Source organism: Ctenocephalides felis, unplaced genomic scaffold, assembly GCF_003426905.1.
Source record: "Ctenocephalides felis isolate EL2017-DRISC unplaced genomic scaffold, ASM342690v1 CF-g0.4_SCAFFOLD_01604, whole genome shotgun sequence".
Lineage (NCBI taxonomy): Eukaryota > Metazoa > Arthropoda > Insecta > Siphonaptera > Pulicidae > Ctenocephalides > Ctenocephalides felis.
In genome coordinates, this window is record NW_020537758.1 from 3,019,093 (window position 1) to 3,041,155 (window position 22,063).

The window sequence follows — 22,063 nt, forward strand, 5'->3', positions numbered from 1 at the left end:
GGCAGGCCTATCCATTTCGAAGATACGGAGCTAAATGTGCAAAAAATGGCAGTTTTTGAGAGAACTAAGCGCCCGATTTAAATGATTCAAAGAACTTTCTGCTTGTCTTAACAAAATAATTGATTTTGGAAAAAAAAATTTGTACCAACTTTTTTTTTTTTTGTTTTTAATTTTTTGTATATCGAAAATAATTTAGAATTTATTTTTAATTCTGATGACTATAGTTCTAATATGCTTTACAAATAATTTCAACTTTGCAATTCAGTTTATATAATTCTTATAAATATTAGACAATGTTACAATATTGATAATAATCTATTTGAAAACATTCAGTATTCCTCGAACATTTCGTTACGGTACGGGAAGTTCCAGCAATTTGCCTTAAGGCACAATTAGTGAATGATTATTTGTTTCTCTCTGTAAGTATTTGGTGGGTGTTAGAAGTTTCAAGTTTAGAAAATTTATTATAAATCTAAAATTATATGAATAGAAATTAAATGTTATGTAAAAAATATAATTTGGCAACTGCAATGAGAATTTTTAAACAAACAAGAGTAGAATATATTTTGTTTAACAATAAATTCAAATTTATATTTCATCACTGACTGTCTATTTAAAATTTGAATATGTATTAATTATATAAAGAAACTTAATTTAATAATCTGAAAAAATACTTTTTTCTCAAAAACAACTGTAAAATAAACATTGCTCAAGTATAATTTAGTGTTTTATTTAAATATTTCAAGAAATTCGAATTATTTGAATTAAGTCTTCAAAACCTAATTCAAATCAAACTTTATTTGATTTGATTCAACTGGTATAAAGCCAAAAAATATATTTTGTGATATAATATGTATGAATATAAAGTTTAATAAATATCAAGAAAATAATTTTGTTAAATATAAATATAATATTTGAATCATATATCTTTCTAATTCGAATCGCCATCACTGATCGACTGATTTGAATGAATATAGTTCTCTTTTACGCCACCGAGCGGCGCTGCATGTCGATTTATCCATGTAATTTTCATCGTCAATGACGGCGATTATCACTTTGTTTTCTGTTAAAAAGAAATTCATTCTTCATTATACAGTTACAGTTCAATTGCAACAACTTGATTACACCGACACGAAATTAAATTTCATAAAAATCATAACAGAAGTGTAAACTATTACCATAAGTCTACTATTATCATTTATCATTTATTATTTTATCTCTCTAGTTGTCTTTATCAGGTATGTTTATACATTCCAATGACAGTGCGTTAAACAAAACATCATTGTTTGATATTTTTCTATTTTCTTTACAGATTACAATGCCGATTTTATACAGCGTTGTGTTTCGTGGCACAACGGTTCTAGCGAAATATGCCTCATGTGATGGTAATTTTGCAGAAGTGACCGCAGAATTCATGGTCAAAACTCCAGCCTATGATAATAAATTGACCTTTCCTCATGGCAATTATCTGATTCACTACATCTGCGAGAACAGGTTCATTTATATGTGCATCACGGACGATGTAAGATAATAGACATACGATTGGATTTATAAGTATATTGAGTCTTGTTGAAATGCTATATAGATTTTGGGTTCTTGATTGTGATTTTGAAGTATACCGAGTTGCTGTACGGAATTTTGATGTTAGACAAGATTATAGATTATCTACTTTTCTACAAATTTGGCAAATATTTCATTAAATTTGATATACGGTTTAAAAGTTACAAGAGTTGCTGTAAATGCTAGAGTCTTTTCTTTGAACTATCTAATAATTTCAGATTGTTTTGCTGCTTTCAGTTGAGGAAATATTATAGATTATTCAATTTTGTACAAATTTGCCAAAAGTTTCATTAAAATTAAATGAACCGTTTAAAAGTTACAAGAGATGGAATAAATAAATGCACGAATATCATTCTTTTGTTATAATAGTTAGAAAATTTTTTTGTTTTCAATTCTAGAAAATATTTTAAATTAGGTGAAAATGGCATTTTCTCTTGAATTAAGATTTATCTATTTAAATCAAGATTATCAAAATATTATTGGATTTTAAATATCCAAAACAACTTAGGAGTACACCGAGTTGCAAATTTAATTGTAATTAGATTTTAATAGTTTTGTTATTGTATAAACCATTATAATGCATCACAATTTTTTATTTTATGTTATTATTCATCATTTTTAAATTCATTTTTAATTTTTATAATATCTGTATATAATCAAGTCTATTTATAATAATAATAATTGTATTTATAATCATTAGAAAGGTTTATTAAATATCATATATATATATATATATATATATATATATATATATATATATATTACCATATATATATATATATATATATATATATACATACAGTTGTAATTAAGTTTTAGGTTTGCTTAATTATTTTCATATAAATACCAATTATTTATTACTGTATTTACAAATTTATTCTACTATAAACCTAGATCTTTACAAAATCATTTTTATTGCATGTTTTATTTAATAGACTTTTATTATAAAATCTAATTAATAATATATAAACAAAATATATAATGTATTTCTATTCCTATATTTGTATTTATCTTATAGAAGTTTGAAAGAGCAAGAGCCTTCCTACTTCTAAACGAAATCAAAAGAAGATTCTTAGAAACTATTGAAAATGTAATAGCCCATGCTGTGATGAACAGTGATTTTTCAAAAGTTTTGGCAGCAGAAATGAAGCACGTTTTAGAATCTCGAGAAATAGACAAAGTTAATGGACAATTAGATGAACTTAAAAACAGTATGGTCAAAAATATATTTAATTATAATATATATATATATATATATATATATATATATATATATATACATATATATATCTTGTATATAAAATTGTTCTGTAACTATGTATGAATGGTTAATCCTCCTAAACTATAATTCGGATTTTCATGAATCTTCATGAAGTTTGTTCGGGAATTTTTTTAGTATTTTTAGATTCATAGAAATATAGTTAGATTGTAGAAAAAAATGGAAAAAATTACAAAAAAACGCGTATCGTATTTAGCCTTACTTTACCAAATCACGATACAAAAATAATTTACTTATTCAAACAATTATTTAGAAGTTTCATTGTGTCAAAAATTCATATGTTTGGCATTGGATACGAAATATTTACTCAAGACAATGGAGCATTTTAGGTCTGAATATTTTTAATGTGCTCCAATTTGCATGAAATTTTGGAATTAGTTTCATCTTACTCTCTTAAGTTTAAAAGTAAAAATAATTTAGAATCATTTGCCACTTTCCGGGGTGATGACATTCCTTTTCAGTGGTGCAATTGTATCTCTTTCAAATTAACGACGGATATCGATAAAAGAACTAATTAGAAGAGAAAAATGTTTAATAATGATTCTCAAAAAAGAAATTACTTTTCAAGTTACTGATGGCTACTAAAAATTTGTTGTTTTTTGCGTTTTTCATCATTTTTGCAAATATTTCTAAAAATATACATTTAAACAAAAATCATGTAATGAACAAAATTATATCAATTAAAATCCTAATAAATCGGTATTCTTTAAACTGTTCTAGGAACAATATTAGGCTAGATATGAAAATGGGGTTTCATAGTACTCAAAATAAGCTTTAAAATAAGTACTTAAATAAATATAGAATAATGTAAAAGTATCCTTTTCTCTTCGTGATTATAAATATCATGGAACTTAGTCACCTATTTCATGTTAATTACTTATCTAATTTTGTTATTGTATTATATAGGAAATGAAGGAACTGCATTACCTGCTCCAGAAATCGGAGAACCAGCAATTCGGCCGGAAGAACACAACGTTTCATTGTAAGTACATATTTAAGATCATAAAGTCATATTTAGTACCATTTTATTATTGTCATGTATTGTCAAGTTATTTATATGTTACATATCGAAAGTAACGTCTTCTTTTTGATATTCTTTTGTAATACTATAATATGTAGAATTAGTCGTAGGCTTTATTAAATATTTTCACAACAGGGTTACATCTATAAGCTAAACATATCCAACATCAAATCAATCACCAATGGGTGACTTTTTGACCTTTTTTTCTTTTATCTAATAAACCATCAAAATTACTAAATGTTGTATAAGAACGACAGATTGTAATCCCCAAATGTAAATTAAAAAAAACTAAGCTAAACATATCCAACATCAAATCAATCACCAATGGGTGACCTTTCAACCTTTTTTTCTTTTAACTACTAAAACCATCAAAATTACTGAATGTTGTATAAGAACGACAGATTGTAATCCCTAAATGTAAATTAAAAAAAACATATCGAAAGTATAATATTTGTCGATATCATTTTAGCTTATTTTACAACTTTGAAAGGTAATAAATTCGAATTAGCCTCTACAATAAACTTAAAATTTTGCATACTATTTAATATTACTGCAAAATTTTTGAATGATTGGTTCAGCTGACGATTCTTAGCTGCTTAACTTCTATTATTAAATGTTGGTAAAAAGTAAAATTTTGGCTCACAAACACATTCTCTTACCAATTCTGATGGTGAAACATAAATGACTTTGAATCGTTTAAAAAAATAAACAAGAAAGAATATAATAATCAGTCTTGAAAAATAAGTAAATTATGGGCTATTTCTGAATCTTCTCATTAAGAAAAATTAAATATATAAAATAATTGTATAAATATAAATGTAACGTTTTAATATATTTATGTAAATTACAATATTCAATAAAATTATTCTGCTGGAGTTTAGACCCATAAACATGCAACACTATTTATATAACTAGCTGTAAGTGCTAGCTCGTACCAAATATTATTATTTTTTTAAAAACGATTAACATTTTTGAAAAAATTTTACTTTGTAAAAATTAGATTTTTGAGAAACTAGGAATTTGACAAAAAAATACTTTTTTTTGGAAAAAATGTTTTCTTTATTTTGACATATTTTGGAAATTCTGAATTATTTTTCAAAGCAATCGTACTGCTTTAACTGCATAGAGACAAAATGTCAAAGCGCGTAAGCGCCGCGTCGCCGTCTAACGAATAAAATTGGTACGGAACCCATAGGATGCAAACAAAATTTATACTTTATTTCATTTATTAAAATCTGTATAAAATATCTGATAATTTGATGTGCATATGTCTAATGTTCATTTTTGATCGCCAAATGTCAATTTTTTTTACTTTTTTCATTAGATCTCCGAAACCGCTAAACCTGCCTTTATGAAAATTTGATCGGTTCTTCAACACAAGTAAAATGTTTTTTGAATTATTAAAATCGGACGCTCCGTTCTCTTAGAAACTGAGTTACCGTTTTCGGCACTTTTTGCCCCGTATCTTCGGAACGGCTAGACCAGCCTTCGCCAAAAACTAATCAGCACGTCTCCTTATCAATACGAATCGAATGTTTTTTGAATTATTTAAATCGGTTGATCGGTGTTCCCGAAATCGTCGACGAAAATTTGTATCCGCACATACATACACACACACACACATATACATGCATTTTTTCTAAGGTATGCCAAAATGTTCAGAAACCTCTGAAACGTAAAGATATATAAAAATTTTCATTTTCGATTTTTTTGCGATTACTATAACTTGCCCTACGGGAAGTTAATAATAAATATACAATATTATTAGTGCTAAATTTTAAAATTTTAACCAATAAAGTATAATATTAGGCGATAATTATTACAAATATTACAGGAGGAAGCCAAGTATTAGTTCGGAAATTGATTTAGATGAATTTCTCACTGATCCACGTCTAGCTGAAGACATTTTATTGGTAAGATTATTGGTATTTCATTGAGTTTGATTAGGATAAAAAAAAATGATTAATGATGTATTGAATAGTAGTTGAATCCTTTTGTAATGACATCAAAGGGACGAAAAACATGTCGAAAGAAGGAGATGACATAGAAAAACATATTAAACTACAGACATTGAAAATTTTACATATGTTTTATTTACATGATCACATTACAAATTCAGTGTAATTATATACAACTAGCAAACCCGACGAACTTCATTTCGCCACCAGATGGTTTCGTGAGAAAGATGAAGGAATTTTTTGTTTGTTTTATATTTGAAAAGGAAAAATTTGATTTTATTATACAACAGTAATGAATTTATTTCGATTACAAAAATGAAGTGTTTTTTAGTTGAACTTCTCTAAGTAAATGAAAGTGAATCCGCCAATTATCCGTTTCATTGAAGTGCTCTTTGGTAAACCACATTTTTTGTTTTTTGGTCTGACGTTAACACAAACAAAGCGGATGTGAAAAACAATGATTTTCTAAATAATCTATTTGAAATTTATCCCGCAAACACTAAGCGATTAGCCTTGCGACTTGTTGTTGCAAACGCAAGGCGAACTGGAAATTGCAATCGTTTGAAGTCAAATGAAAGTCCAGTCGGAATCATTGGTATGTTACCAAATCGCCAGAAATTTTTGATTGAATGGTGAAATTCAGTGCGTGTACATCATTATTCTTTGCGGCAAGAATTGCTCGTTGACTTAACCAAGCATAATTCTGATAATTCTCACTAATGTCATTACTCGAATTTTTATATGCGGTGCGTGAAGTTCCAGCAATTTGCATTAGGGCACGATGCCATGCACCACTATTTTTTTTAGCTATAAACTTGCGGAGCCCGAGACCTTTCCAACGAATGCAAAATTGTCGAAATCGGTTCGTGCGTTCTGAAGTTATTTCGTCAGGAAGGAAAACCCGACTTATTTTTATATATATAGATGATAACAATGTTATTATTGTTTCGCCGTTCAAATGATTAATTTTTTCATTTATTATTTTATGAACTTAATATTTAATAATCAGGAACGCCCACCTGGTTGGCAGCCAGCACGGCGTCCCAGAGCAAGAAGGCGTGTAAAATTCGATAAAAAAATTTCAATCGATGACTGGCATTCACCAGAGCGTCTTAGCCACATATTACAGCCTAGATTAGATCCAGATGTAAGTTAAAATTGTCCAATAGCTTACCAACTAAAATTTTTCATTAGCATTTTTAAGTCTGAGTTTCATTTATATTTACAGCATTTCTAATTTATTAAATAGTATTTATATTTATCTTACAATTTAACCTATTGAATTAATCACCATCATCTTGTTATATTTACAGTGTATATATGTATAGATAACGTTGAGAAAATTTTATTACAGGAAATGCTCCCTCGTCCACGGCAGCAGGGGTTTTTCAGCAGAATTCCTGACGCTTGGTAATTATGAATTTATCATTTATATACTCATACATATTTACATATAATACAACAAATACGTATATCTCCGACACGTAGGTAGATGACATAAAATCCTATGTCTAAACGTTTGGGAAAATTAAGGATTAACTTCTAAATCTTTGCCTTTTATTTGATGTATTTCCCTTGAAGAACTTACTCATATTTCTCAACATCTAAATTAACTTCTTTAACATATATATATATATATATATATATATATATATATATATATATAATATATATATATATATATATATATATGTTATTTAACATATATATAATATATATATATATATATATATATATATATATATATATATACATACAGGGCCGGTCCTGGGGTCCTCAGCGCCCGCATGCAATTTTTTTTCTAGCGCCCTCCTCCCTCCCTTATTATTTTAACTGTTTTAACAGTTTATCATTAAAATTATAAAAAGATTTACGTTATTTTTTTAAATAGTTTCTAATAACTCTGGCTTTACACAAAAAATTAGATATATAATATAAAAGCACATTGATGTTAAATTCATTTAGAATATCGTGGCGATTCTTCATAATCACTTTCAAACTACTTTTAAATTCTTATTTTTATTACAAACTTATTTATTTTGGAGATTTTATGCGATTTATTCTATTAAACAAATCATGGAAAGCAAAAAAATCTAGCCTTTTATTATTAAACATTATAACACTGGTGCTTTATGTCGGGTTATTTTATTTTGTTTTTTTATTATCTAAAATATCCAAAATTGCATCTTAAATATTGTTAAAAAATTAGTGAAAAATGAAAGAAATAATGTTTCTTGAATTATATTGAAAAAAAACTATATAGATAATTTCATTTCTGAATCTCGTTTTGGCGCCCCCTAAGGCGTGCGCCCGCATTTTTTGCATGCATCGCATTCAAGGCAGGACCGGCTTTGTATATATATATATATATATATATATATATATATATATATATACAGTGGTGTTTTGCTAATATTTCTTTTACCGGAACGCTAAAATTAAAAATCTGGTTCAAAAACCGTTTCTCATGTTTGTTCCGGTTCCGTTCTTCAAAGAAAAAGAAACAAAAATCATTACAAAACTCATTTTATACATATATATGTATATTTATTTCAATAATAAAAACGTTTAATAAAAACAGTTAAATTATAAATTAAAAAATTTACTTATCAAATCATTTTCTGTATGTAGGGGGAAGAACGATAGGAATTACTAGTAAATAAAACTGACAATCTGGGCAATAACGTAAGTACATAAATACATTTTTATCTTCCTCTGTTTCTTCTTACTCATTTTTTTTATATTCAGTCTGTTACATTTCGCAAAACTTCAAGAAACCTGGCAAGAGCTATGTTTTGGAGAAAAATAAAAATATACTTGGTAATTGCTGGAGTTCTAATTCTTGGGACCTATCTAATCGGGTCCTTGTGACTTGCCTGGAAATCATGCACTGGATAAATAAAATTTAATCCAAGCTAAGAAACCTTATTATAAATCTAAAATTATATAAATCTAAAAGAAACATAATTTAACAATTAAAGTAGGAAATAATTTTTGAGTAGAATAAATTTTATTTAACATGATTTAACAATAAATTTAAATTTATATTTCATCACTGACTGTTTATATAATATTTGAATATGTATTAATTATATAAAGAAACTTAATTTAATAATCTGAAAAAATACTTATGAAATACTGAATAAATTTTATTTAACATGATTTAACAATATATTTAAATATATATTTCATCACTGACCGTTTATAAACAACTGTTATATATATATATATATATATATATATATATATATATATATGTATATATATATATATATATGTATAACAAACTGTTTATAAATTAAGTTCTTTTATGTAATTAATACATATTCAAATATTATATATATGTAATATATTAATTATATAAAGGAACTTAATTTAATAATCTGAAAAAGTACTTATGAAAAACTGAATAAATTTTATTTAACATGATTTAACACTAAATTTAAATTTATTGTTCATCACTGACTGTTTATATAATATTTGAATATGTATTATAATTATATAAAGGAACTTAATTTAATAATCTGAAAAAGTACTTATGAAATACTGAATAAATTTTATTTAACATGATTTAACAATAAATTTAAATTTATTGTTCATCACTGACTGTTTATATAATATTTGAATATGTATTATAATTATATAAAGGAACTTAATTTAATAATCTGAAAAAGTACTTATGAAATACTGAATAAATTTTATTTAACATGATTTAACAATAAATTTAAATTTATTGTTCATCACTGACTGTTTATATAATATTTGAATATGTATTAATTATATAAAGGAACTTAATTAATCTGAAAAAATACTTACGAAATACTGAATAAATTTTATTTAACATGATTTAACAATAAATTTAAATTTATATTTCATCACTGACTGTTTATATAATATTTGAATATGTATTAATTATATAAAGGAACTTAATTTAATAATCTGAATAAATACTTATGAAAAACTGAATAAATTTTATTTAACATGATTTAACACTAAATTTAAATTTATTGTTCATCACTGACTGTTTATATAATATTTGAATTTGTATTAATTATATAAAGGAACTTAATTTAATAATCTGAAAAAGTACTTATGAAAAACTGAATAAATTTTATTTAACATGATTTAACACTAAATTTAAATTTATTGTTCATCACTGACTGTTTATATAATATTTGAATTTGTATTAATTATATAAAGGAACTTAATTTAATAATCTGAAAAAGTACTTATGAAAAACTGAATAAATTTTATTTAACATGATTTAACACTAAATTTAAATTTATTGTTCATCACTGACTGTTTATATAATATTTGAATATGTATTAATTATATAAAGGAACTTAATTTAATAATCTGAAAAAGTACTTATGAAAAACTGAATAAATTTTATTTAACATGATTTAACACTAAATTTAAATTTATTGTTCATCACTAACTGTTTATCTAATATTTGAATATGTATTAATTATATATAGGAATTTAATTTAATAATCTGAAAAAATACTTTGTTTTCTCAAAAAAAACTGTAAAATAAACATTACTCAAGTATATTTTAATATTTTATTCAAATATTTTAAGTAATTCGAATCATTTGAATCAAGTCTTCAAAACCTAATTCAAATCAAACTTTATTTGATTCGATTTAACTCGCGTCAAGCCGTAAATATATACTGTAATACAAAATATATAAATATACATTTCAATAAAAACTATATAACAAATAATTTTGTTAAAAATATATATAAGTAATATTTGAATCTTATATATTTTTTTAATTCGAATCAATGAATTTTCGAATCGCCATCACTGATCGACTGAATTGGACGGATATAGTTCTGCTTTTCGCCACCGAGCGGGGCTGCATATCTATTTATCATGTAATTTTCATTGTCTATGACGGCGATTATCAAAAGTCAAAAGTGAGTCAAAGTGTAAATATCGAGACTTGTTTTTCTGTCAAAAAGAACGTCATTCTTCATTATACAGTTCAATTGCAACAACATGAATACTCCGATACGAAATTAAAGTTAATAAAAATCATAACAAAAGTGTAAACTATTACCATAAGTCTACTATTATCATTTATCATTTATTATTTTATCTCTCTAGTTGTCTTTATCAGGTATGTTTATACATTCCAATGACAGTGCGTTAAACAAAACATCATTGTTTGATATTTTTCTATTTCCTTTACAGATTACAATGCCGATTTTATACAGCGTTGTGTCTCGTGGCACGACGGTTTTAGCGAAATATGCCTCATGTGCTGGTAATTTTGCAGAAGTCACCGAACAAATCATGGCCAAAATTCCACCCGATGATAATAAATTGACCTATTCTCATGGCAATTATCTGTTTCACTACATCTGCGAGAACAGGATCATTTATATGTGCATCACGGACGATGTAAGATAATAGACATAAGATTGGATTTATAAGTATATTAAGTCTTATTGAAATGCTATATAGATTTTGAGTTTTTGATTGGGATTTTGAAGTGTACCGAGTTGTTGTAGGGGTGTAGGATGTTAGAAAATGTTATAGATAATTTAATTTTCTACAAATTTGGCAAATATTTCATTGAAATTAGATAAACGGTTTAGAAGTTACAAAAGTTACAATAAATAAATGCTAGAGTTTTTTCATTGAAATTCCTAGTAAGTTCAGATTGTTTTGCTGCTTTCAATTGAGTTTTTAAAGTACACTGAGTAGCTGTAGGTTTTGAATGTCAGAAAATATTGCAGATAATTCAATTTTGAACAAATTGGCCAAATATTTCATTTATATTAGACAAACGGTTTAAAAGTTACAAGAGTTACAATAAATAAATGCTCAAGTCTTTTGTTCAAACATTTCTGGTACATACAGATTCATTTTTTGCTTTTGATTCAAATTTTAAAGTATACCGAGTTACTGTATGGATTTGGATGTTAGAAAATATTATAGATTATCTAATATTGTACAAATTTGCCAAATATTTCATTGAAATTAGATGAACCGTTTAAAAGTTACAAGAGTTACAATAAATAAATGCATAAATATCATTCTCTTCAACATTCAGAACAATTTTTTGTTTTCAACCCTAGAAACTATTTAAAATTAGGTGTAAGTGGTATTTAGCCTTTCATGAATTGAGAGCTATTTAAATCAAAATTAGTGAAATTTTATTATAATAATATTGAATTTTGAAAATCCAAATCAACTTAGGAGTATACCAAGTTGCAAATTTATTTTATCTGTTATTCATCATCATTATTAAATTTATTTTTAATTTTTATAATACCAGTATATATTCAAGTCTATTCATAATAATAATAGTATTTATAATAATTATAAAGATATATTAAATATTATATATACAGTTGTAATTAATTTTTATGTTTACTTAATTATTTATTTATATAAATACAAATTATTTATTTCTGTATTTATAAATTTATTTTACTATCAATCTATTTAAAATCATTTTTATTGCATATTTTATTTATCAGACTTTCATTATAAAAACTAATAAATAATATAAAAAGATGTTGGTCAAACAAAAAAATATATAATGTATTACTGTTCCTATATTTCTATTTCTTTTACAGGAGTTTGAAAGAGCAAGAGCCTTCCTGTTTCTAAACGAAATCAAAAGAAGATTCTTTGCATCTTTCGGTATGACTGCAGAAAATGCAATAGCTTATGCGATGAACAGTGACTTTTCAAACGTTTTGGCTGCAGAAATGAAGCACTTTTCAGAATCTCGAGAAATAGACACCATGGCCAAGGTTCATGGACAGTTGGACGAACTTAAGGACATTATGGTCAAAAATATAGGTAATAATATACATATGTATATATATATATATATATATATAATATTTAATAAATAATAAACAATTTTTTAGATAATGTTGCAATGCGTGGAGAACGATTAGAATTACTAGTAAATAAAACTGACAACCTGAGCAATAATGTAAGTACATAAATACATTTTTATCTTCCTCTGTTTCTTCTTACTCATTTTTTTTTATATTCAGTCTGTTACATTTCGCAAAACTTCAAGAAACCTGGCAAGAGCTATGTTTTGGAGAAAAGTAAAAATATACTTGGTAATTGCTGGAGTTCTAATTCTTGGGACTTATTTAATCGGGTCCATGGCTTGTGGTGGACTTGCCTGGAAATCATGCACCGGATAAATTCTACATTTTACTCACGTTATTTTGTATATATGTAACCAATATTAAACGACACAGTAGAAATGCAATATCAGTAAACTAAAGACTATATATACATATATATCTATCGTTCAATTTATATTTTTATAGTATTATTGTTTTTATATCAAATTGATGGTCAAGGAGGATATGTTTGCATATATTTTTTTGATGCGGTCAATACTTTTGCTCTTTTGCATATGTGATACAACGAGATGAAACTTGTGATGGAAAAATATTTAGCTACATGATTTAAACTTTTCCTCTTAGTATAAATATGATAAAAACATTTCATAGTAATTGAAAGACTAAATTTTTGTCACAAATAAAATATAGTTTCAGTAATGAAAGACATATACATATATCTTTATATGTGACAGAAATATAAAATAAATTTATACATGTATAGAATATTTGCAATGCTTTTTAGCAGTTGTATTTTTATATATTTAGTTGTAATTATATATTGACATATTAATTGTATATTATATTATAATAAAATCTTTACTTTTTAACTATTTGCATTTGTTTAACTCATAACTTTTAAACTGTTTGTTCAAATTAAATTATAAATGTGGCAAAATTAAATAATCTATAATATTTTCTGATTAGCAACTGAATAAAAAAATGTTTGTACAGAATATATTTATTTTATATATTGATTATACATTTTTAACAATTCAAATTAACAAATAGAAAAAACAAGTTATAGTTTATTAATTATTATTATTAATTAACAATATAACTCATATATTTCAAACAAATCCTAAACAAATTTTGATGAATATAAGTGAATTTCAAATTTCTATTTGAATTTCGCGCTTTAAATTGTACAAGAAGTGACAGTGATTCTGACACATGTTGATAACTTCAATTGTCAAAGAAATTTTCGCGAATTAACACGCGGTTGAGTTAATTAACGTTTTTTAATTAAATCCTTGATTAGTTTTAATTAATTTATGCATCAAAACGTGTAATTAATTTAGTAGATCATCTTGATATAATAAATTTATCGCGAAATGTTAATTAAAAGCCAGAAAAATGGATATGTTTGGAAGTGCCTAAATGTACCTTGAATAGTTTTATAAGCATCTCTTTCAGGGCCTCCATTTTGAATCAATTTTATAATTAAACAATTTATTTACAGCGCCAATGTATCCTTCAATTATATACATGTCATTATCAATAGTATAATTTATATATGTGCTTTTGTAGGTTATTAATTCATTTACAGCACCAATGTATCCTTTTATAATTTATATTTGAGTACTTCCAACACATATCTCTTTATTATCGATTTCTAAATTCACGAAAGTCTCTAATGTAAGTCGTGTGTCGTGTATTGTGTAAAGACTTTACTCGGACAATTGCAACAGGTCGAATAGACTTGTAAAAGACTAAAGTTATGTAGTGGTTATAAAGTAGTGATTTTGTGTCGAGTACTTGAGATTTCTGGCAGATGCTCCAGAGGTGGTTCGAGTAATGAGTTAGTGCTCTGGGAGCTGCTGTAGATGATATCGAACAATGTAAGTGCAAAGCATGTTTTATACAAAGCGAGTCAAAGAATATATTTCTGATATATACAGACATTTATCACACTACATCTGATATGTAGTACTTTATTTTAAATATTAATTATTTAATTCTTATGTGTATATATATATATATATATCTATATATATATATATATATATATATATATATATATATATATATATATATATATATATAAAGAGAGAGGGTTTTCTTCAGATGGTGAAGTAATATGATAAAATTGTTCTTGGGCATCCATCCAGTAATTAATAACAGTTTTATTGAAAGAAAATGTTTTGATTCAATTAATTTATTAAATTGGTTAGATTTATGCTTTTTTACATGTTTTTATTTATATTTTTCTGTGGATGGGTCTAATCAAGACCCGAAACATATGTTTTCTTAATAAAAACATTTTCTTTCAATAAAACTGTTATTAATTACTGGATGGATGCCCAAGAACAATTTTATCATATATATATATATATATATATATATATATATATATATATATATATATACACACATAAAAATTAAATATTGAATATTTAAAATAAAGTACTACATATGCAGTATATATGGATTAAGTTTTTCTTATCTTTGAATTTAAAGCAGTAAAATAATTTTGAAAATGTTTACTTCATCACAATATTTTTTGTAATCTTTAGTGAAACTATAATTTGGATAGAAACAAATAAAAAGATATTACTCATAATTGATTTTCTGAAAGAGGTTTACAATTAATGACCGAGTTTTTTATCATATACTACTTTTATGCTTGTAATGATAATATTTCTTATATAGTTATGTATTTGATGCTTGTTTTTCACATTAAATGAAATTAATTGAAAGATGCTTTAAGAACTTGTGCCTCTCTTATCCGATATCATTTATAAAGGAGTCTGTATATATTTTAGTGAAATATTTTCTGGCCCGTGCATTATTAATATAGTTGTATACATATATCTGCTGAAAATATTGTTTATACTATTATATTTGAGTCAATATCATTTTCTTTAATAAGATATACTTTATTAATTTTTAATTCATAAAATACAATATATTCTTTGTTTATTCAACTACAACTATTGTGCTAATAACAGATTTTAAATTAATTTGGCAGACATATGTATAAAAGATTATGTTCATATTTAATTTGTTATGGGGAAAACATGTTGATTCAGTTTTTTTATTTTACTTATGAATTAAAATTTTATGAATGTTTTGATAAAAGTTTGTACTTCTCGTATGTATCAAAGACATTGAAAGTAATTTATATTATTACAATTCCATAATAATATTCCACCAGAAATTCTTTTGTTCTATAACAACACTATGAGCTAATTTTGTGTAGAATTCAAAATTCTTATATATTAAATTTTTGTTACCAAATTATTAGTTAACCAATACAGCTTTTTGTAAGCATCGATTACTTATTTGTTGAAGAGGTCTTAGCATCCTTCCTTAGGTAACTCCTAAATTGATGGTATTTTGTTACAAATTACAAATTTCTCTAAAAAAAATCTCTTTTTTGTCACACCTCTTGTTCATTATTATACAGAAAAAATATTTGTATTTGTATTTGACATTTCCAGTATCAAGAATCATGTGTTTTCCCTGTAGCGATATTGACTGCATGTACATTTTTATTTATTGGATAACACGATTGTTGGTTTTGATCAAATTATTTCAAATATTTAATACGACTAACCAAATTGTTAATCAAATGCAGCTTTTAAAAGTTTTAACTGTAGTTTTATTCTAAATTTATTCAATTATATCGCTGCATAGCTAAATTATAGATTTTTATTCTTTTATTGCTAAAACAATTTTGATCAAGACTTGCAATCGAAGTTTCGAAGAGTTGACTTGAATGATTAGACAAAACATAATTTTGTTTACAAGTTTATTATTCAATTCAAGTTGTAAAAATTATTTAACTCGATTTCTAAAGGATAACAATCAGCTTTATACAGTTTTCAAGTTTTTAATGTTTAAGTTTTCGAACATTTTTCATTATTTCATTTTACAAGTTTTATTGAATTTCTTTTATGGCCTTTTCTAATAGTTTGTATATTATTCAAGTCAACTAAATTTGTTTTTGTCTCGATTAATTGTAAAGGTTTCACATATTTTATCTAGTCGTATAAACAATTTTGATTCGATTAATATCATTTCATTTCATCGGTTAATTAAATAATTCTCTCGAATAATTTTTTTTTCTAAGTCCAAATTTTCTGATTCTAATTCTTTCGAATATTTTTTTTTTAAGTCCTTTCAGATAATTTTTTTTTCTAAGTCCAAATTTTCTGAAACCTTTTCAATTAAGACAGACGAGTTATTTATGCATGCAGAATTATCCCAAAGCCAACATTCGAATGAATGAGGCTCACATTGAATATTTCACAACGAGAAAATTTTATTGGGGCAAAGTTAAATATTTTAACTAAGTCCCAGTAATTTTTTCTCGTTGTGAAAATTTCAACGTGGACTTTATTTCATTCGAGTGTTGGCTTTGGGAATTGGTGTGAGGGAACACTAAAAAACATAAAAAAGTTTCAACGCTGAACAGAAAAGAGAAAAATTGACCTGGGACTTAAGGAGTTTTTTTTTAGGCTCTCCATCCCTCCCCTTCCTCTTCCTCCTCCTCTTTCCCCTTTTTTTCGCTTTTTTTCACATTTTTTTTCCTTTTTTGGTGTTTTTTTCGCATAGTGTGGTTTTTGGGTAGATTTTCGGGTTAGACATGCATCTTCCGCAATGTGTCTCTCTCTGCGTGTGACCTCTCGCATCATGGACCTCAGGTTGACCATCACTTGGTGTGTTCGTTTCAGGACCCTTTGCGCTCGCCAACAGCCAGCCACCAGCACTGCTCCATTTTTTCTGCTTCAGAGTTCCTTGTAGTCGCCTTCAGCCGGATTCGATCCGTCTCACCTTGTGCCTGCCTCCAGAGTGACTTCACCGAGTATGCGGTCACTTAAACCGCTCGGCTATTTAAGTTACTGATGATAAAAGTTATTTTCATTCTCATATTATATTAATATTGAATTTGAATAAAGAATATGTATCATACTCATCTCTCTTATTCATCATCTGCCTCTACCCCTCTCTTTCCCCAGTGCTTCCTCTACCTTTTTTTTTTTTTTCTTTTTTTTTTCTCTTTATGTATCTCTCTTACAGTCAAGTGCGAAACTTGAGTTTTTTGTTTCTCAGAAATATTCTAAGTGTCAAGGTCGAAATGCGACACCTGAATTTAATATTTTGAACTAATATTTGATATTTATGAAAAACTATACATTCGATTTTTTGGAATTTTTAGCCTCTTCTGGAATCGAACCGAGACACGCTGAGCAATCGTAGTGGTCACTTAACCATCTCGGCCAATTGGTTTTACGAAACCGTTGTCTTTTGTAAAAATATAAAGTGTTATTTTCAAACTGAAAGATATAAGTTTCCTAAAAATGTTGTGTACGAAATGTGCGAATGGTCGAGGTCGTAAAGATACGGTTCAGGCCAGAATATCAATTAGAGGTTTGCCAGTTCGAACCCCATTTAACTGAAAAAAATATTTGGAACCAATAATTTTTCAAACTGTGTAAATAAATAAGACATATAGATAGAATTAAATTTATTGAGTGTCAGTATTACAAAAATCGACATAATATATATATATATATATATATATATATATATATAAATAAATATATATACACGCATATATATATATATATATATATATATATATATATATATATAAAAGATAAGAAATAGTAGGAGGAAAATTTTTGATAAATTTATATTTACGCCTGGTTAACAGTAAACCAAACCTACTTTGGTGTAATTTAAAAAGCTTATTATTTTTCCGATGAATTAACAGTCTATCAGGAGCAGCCAAAATTGGCCAAAATCGTGACTTTCAAATGCAATTTTATGGCCCTTAATGAATGAAATTAATAATTTTAATTAATGCTTTGTGTAGACTAAAGTACAATCTTTATACCAAACCAAAAAAATTACAAATTTATCATCGTCTTCATAGTTAAAATCAGCTTCAAAATTGGCGATTTTTCAAACTTCAATTTGGTACCAAGGGCAGAAGAATTTTGCTTTCCAAAAACTGATTTCATATTCGGAATCAGCGCCTCGAAAACTATCAGAATCGGTCAAAACATTTTGAAAATCGCGAAAAAAATTTTAATTTCATTAGTAAAATTTTGATTTTGCTACCAATGATTTCGATTTTTCGCAGCGGTATGTGGATTTATCCAAAAACGGATAATATTTTCGAAATCAGCGTCCCAAAATTAATGAAAACCAATCAAAACATTTTGAAAATCGCGAAAAAAAACCGTTTTTTTTTAAAAAAAATCGATTTTGCAACCAAAGATTTCGATTTTTCGCGGGGTGTATGTGGGTTTATCAAAAAATAGATAGCATTTTTGAAATCAGCGTCTGAATATCTTTTGGAATCAGTCAAAACATTTCCAAAATAGCAAAAACAAACCAATTTTTTTGCTAAAATTCCGATGTTGCAACCAAAGTTTTTGTTGTTTTGCAGTGATACAAGCCCTGAAAGCTCATCAAACAGGATAATTTCTTCCTTGGTGTAATCAAAAATCATCAAAAAACTTTGTCTAATAAGTTTTTGATTATAAATTTCCTGTCGGTTCTGATCGGTTCCTGTTCCTATAAGTACCTGTAATAAGAATAAATATTTATTCTAAGGGTATACGTTTAAAATAAGATTATTTGTTACTCAATACCAGACTAGCTAGCAACAACAAGTAAGCTTTGAATATTCTATTTGAAAATAAAACCACAAAAACTTGAAAAAGTGAAAAAATCCGTGGATTTTGACCTTTGAATAATTTGTATGTGAGTACAGCCGAATAGTTCATCATTTATGTTAAACGAATAACTTGATATCATTTCCAAAGTTTAAAAAAAGCCCTTAAAAGAATCCATTGATTCAATTCCAAATAATTCAGTTATTATAATCGAATAATTTGATATCATCACTGAAGTTTTTAAAAAAAGCATGAATAGCAGTCTATGGTTTTAATATGGTTTATGATGGATAAATCTAAATTTTATCTATTTTTTACTAATATAAATAAATTAAAATGCCTAAAACAACATTTTCAAGTTGTTTGATAAAATGTAGACAGACACAAATTCGTGTTATAGTTAAAAATTATACGAAATTTTAGTATCCAAGTATATATACTAGTTTGTACTAAACTCTAGTAAATTTGATATAGTTTTTACTGATGTAAATAAATTAAATTGTCCGAAAAGAATATTAAGAGCTATTTGAAGAAAAGTAGAAAAAGTCCCAAATCTATATATTACGTTTAAATTTGAGTTTCAACTGAAAATTATTCAAAATTTTGATATGCAAGTATATAAAACAATTTATACTATTTGTTAGTCAATTTTATCTAGTTTATACTGATTTAAACAAATAAAAATGTTCAGGGCACAATTTTAAAGTTATAACAAAATGTAAAAAAACGTCCAAAATCCACCTATAGCCAATTATTCAATCGACTCAAATCTCAACGGAAACGAAAATTCGCATTTCAACTACAAATTATTCAAAATGTTGATATCCAAGTATATATAACAATTTATACTATTTGTTAGTAAATTTTATCTATTTTCCACTAAAATAAACAAACAAAAACATTCGATACAAAATTTCTAACTTATTTGAAGAAATGTAAAAAAATGTCCCAAATCCACATATTGCTAACTATCAAACTCAAATCTGCGCTTCAACTACAAATTATTCAAAATTTTGATATACAAGTGCATATAATAATTTATACTAAATTTTAGTAAATTTTCTAAAACAAAATTTCGAAATTCTTTGAAAAAATGTAAAAAAATGCCTCGAATCAGCAAGATCCAAAAGTTATTCAAATTGAGTAAAATGTATTAGAAAAAATCCGTCCATGGATTCAATATGGTTGATGATTTATAAATATTATAAAACATAATTGTACTGTTAGCTAGCTAAAATCATTATTCTTCTTTTGAATGACATTTTAAAGTATACAGAGTTGCTTTATAAAAAATATAGGTAATTTAATTTTGTGCAATTTTTTTAAACATTTCATTGGCATTAGATACACTATTTAAAAGTTACAAACAAAAATCCATCTATCATTCTATAATTATAATAATTATGACAATTGTTTCATCAATATACTTTTTACGTGTCTTTCATAAATATTATGGGAAGAAAGTGGTTTTTGTAAAAATTCAAGAATATTTTTGTTCTTAAAATTGCGATTTTATTGAAAAATATTAGTTCTAAAGCAGACAAACTACTAGAATACATCAAACTCTTTATATTAAAATTTATTCAATATATAATACAAATAATTTTAATTTTATCAATTATTAATTAGTAATAGCACTTAGGATTTAAAAGAAAACTATTACTTACAAATATTTTTCGACCCATTTATGATGTAAATATTGAATTATTAATAACAACTGCACTTATTATAACTATTATTAACACAAAAGAAAATATACTAATATATTTTTCAAAGAAAATCATCTAAAAACTAATTTCTTTGTATAAATAACATACCTTTTGTTTGAACAATGACAAAAATTACTTCACTCTTTTGAAATATTTCTGATTTTGAATAATAATAATAAAGCAAGAAAAAACGCATACAATTGGAACTATTTTACTTGATTATTAAACATTTATTTAATTAATTAACTATTTTGAAACACATTTAAAAATAAACCTGTCACAACAGACATTTTTAATCTAAAAACAACTGTCAAGTTTGACGTTTGACATTTTTAACCTCAAACCAATATAATTTAAATTTAATGTTTAAAGTGATAAATTCATGTATTAAAAACTGTTTTGGACTTAAATAAATACTACAATGTAAGCAAAAAATATATTTAATTAGAATTATGCCAACAGTTTGTCAAAATATTTATGAATGCATAAGCCTAAACCACTTTTAATATCTAAAACATTATTGGGTACTTACCTAAAACATATATTCACTCAAAACACACTTTAACTTTAAATCTATTTAAATTTGTGACTTGTAAATTTATTATTATTATAAAGAAACTTGTCCAAGCAAGTCTCAGCACAGACTGAATAATTTATTTTAATAATTCTTACCCAAAAATTAAACATAGGGTATAAAATATATATTTATAGACTGGTAACATAGTTGTTATAATAATAATAAAACCAATAAATAATTTTCAATTGTTGTGTGTATTCTATTTTTCAAAATATACATCTATATATATATATATATATATATATTATAAATAAATTTAATTTAATTTAAAAACCCTTCAGCATCATTAATAATGTTGTAATTATTCTTTATTACTTTCATTAATATTTTTATATTACTGCACATATAAAATATATAAAATTTATACATATATAAAATATTTGCACTGTATTCTACAATATAATAAAAATCTTTCAAACACTTTTTTACAATCTCAATAA

At 25.5% G+C, this 22,063-nt stretch overlaps 2 protein-coding genes across 2 annotated transcripts; both read left to right on the plus strand.

Annotated features, from left to right (window-relative positions):
- The first annotated feature begins 1,068 nt into the window (after nucleotides 1–1,068).
- LOC113372536 (vesicle-associated membrane protein 7-like) lies at nucleotides 1,069–8,813 on the plus strand. Its single transcript, XM_026612878.1, has 9 exons — nucleotides 1,069–1,238; nucleotides 1,313–1,522; nucleotides 2,579–2,771; nucleotides 3,746–3,821; nucleotides 5,695–5,773; nucleotides 6,828–6,965; nucleotides 7,173–7,228; nucleotides 8,450–8,503; nucleotides 8,567–8,813. Exons 2-8 carry the CDS (start codon nucleotides 1,319–1,321, stop codon nucleotides 8,472–8,474), a joined length of 771 nt encoding a protein of 256 aa, XP_026468663.1. The 5' UTR covers nucleotides 1,069–1,238; nucleotides 1,313–1,318; the 3' UTR covers nucleotides 8,475–8,503; nucleotides 8,567–8,813.
- Nucleotides 8,814–10,746: 1,933 nt separating this feature from the next.
- Nucleotides 10,747–13,254, plus strand: LOC113372537 (vesicle-associated membrane protein 7-like). Its single transcript, XM_026612879.1, has 5 exons — nucleotides 10,747–10,943; nucleotides 11,018–11,227; nucleotides 12,412–12,640; nucleotides 12,712–12,779; nucleotides 12,844–13,254. Exons 2-5 carry the CDS (start codon nucleotides 11,024–11,026, stop codon nucleotides 13,000–13,002), a joined length of 660 nt encoding a protein of 219 aa, XP_026468664.1. The 5' UTR covers nucleotides 10,747–10,943; nucleotides 11,018–11,023; the 3' UTR covers nucleotides 13,003–13,254.
- Nucleotides 13,255–22,063: the final 8,809 nt, after the last annotated feature.

What these genes read in the sequence shown, in the direction of transcription:
- LOC113372536 (XM_026612878.1), top strand. Translation starts at nt 1,319, where the DNA reads ATGCCGATTTTATACAGCGTTGTGTTTCGTGGCACAACGGTTCTAGCG. An exon ending in ATATGTGCATCACGGACGAT is followed by an intron (nt 1,523 to 2,578) that starts GTAAGATAATAG and finishes TTTATCTTATAG; the next exon opens with AAGTTTGAAAGAGCAAGAGC. An exon ending in AGCCTAGATTAGATCCAGAT is followed by an intron (nt 6,966 to 7,172) that starts GTAAGTTAAAAT and finishes ATTTTATTACAG; the next exon opens with GAAATGCTCCCTCGTCCACG.
- LOC113372537 (XM_026612879.1), top strand. Translation starts at nt 11,024, where the DNA reads ATGCCGATTTTATACAGCGTTGTGTCTCGTGGCACGACGGTTTTAGCG. An exon ending in CATTATGGTCAAAAATATAG is followed by an intron (nt 12,641 to 12,711) that starts GTAATAATATAC and finishes ACAATTTTTTAG; the next exon opens with ATAATGTTGCAATGCGTGGA. An exon ending in CTGACAACCTGAGCAATAAT is followed by an intron (nt 12,780 to 12,843) that starts GTAAGTACATAA and finishes TTTTATATTCAG; the next exon opens with TCTGTTACATTTCGCAAAAC.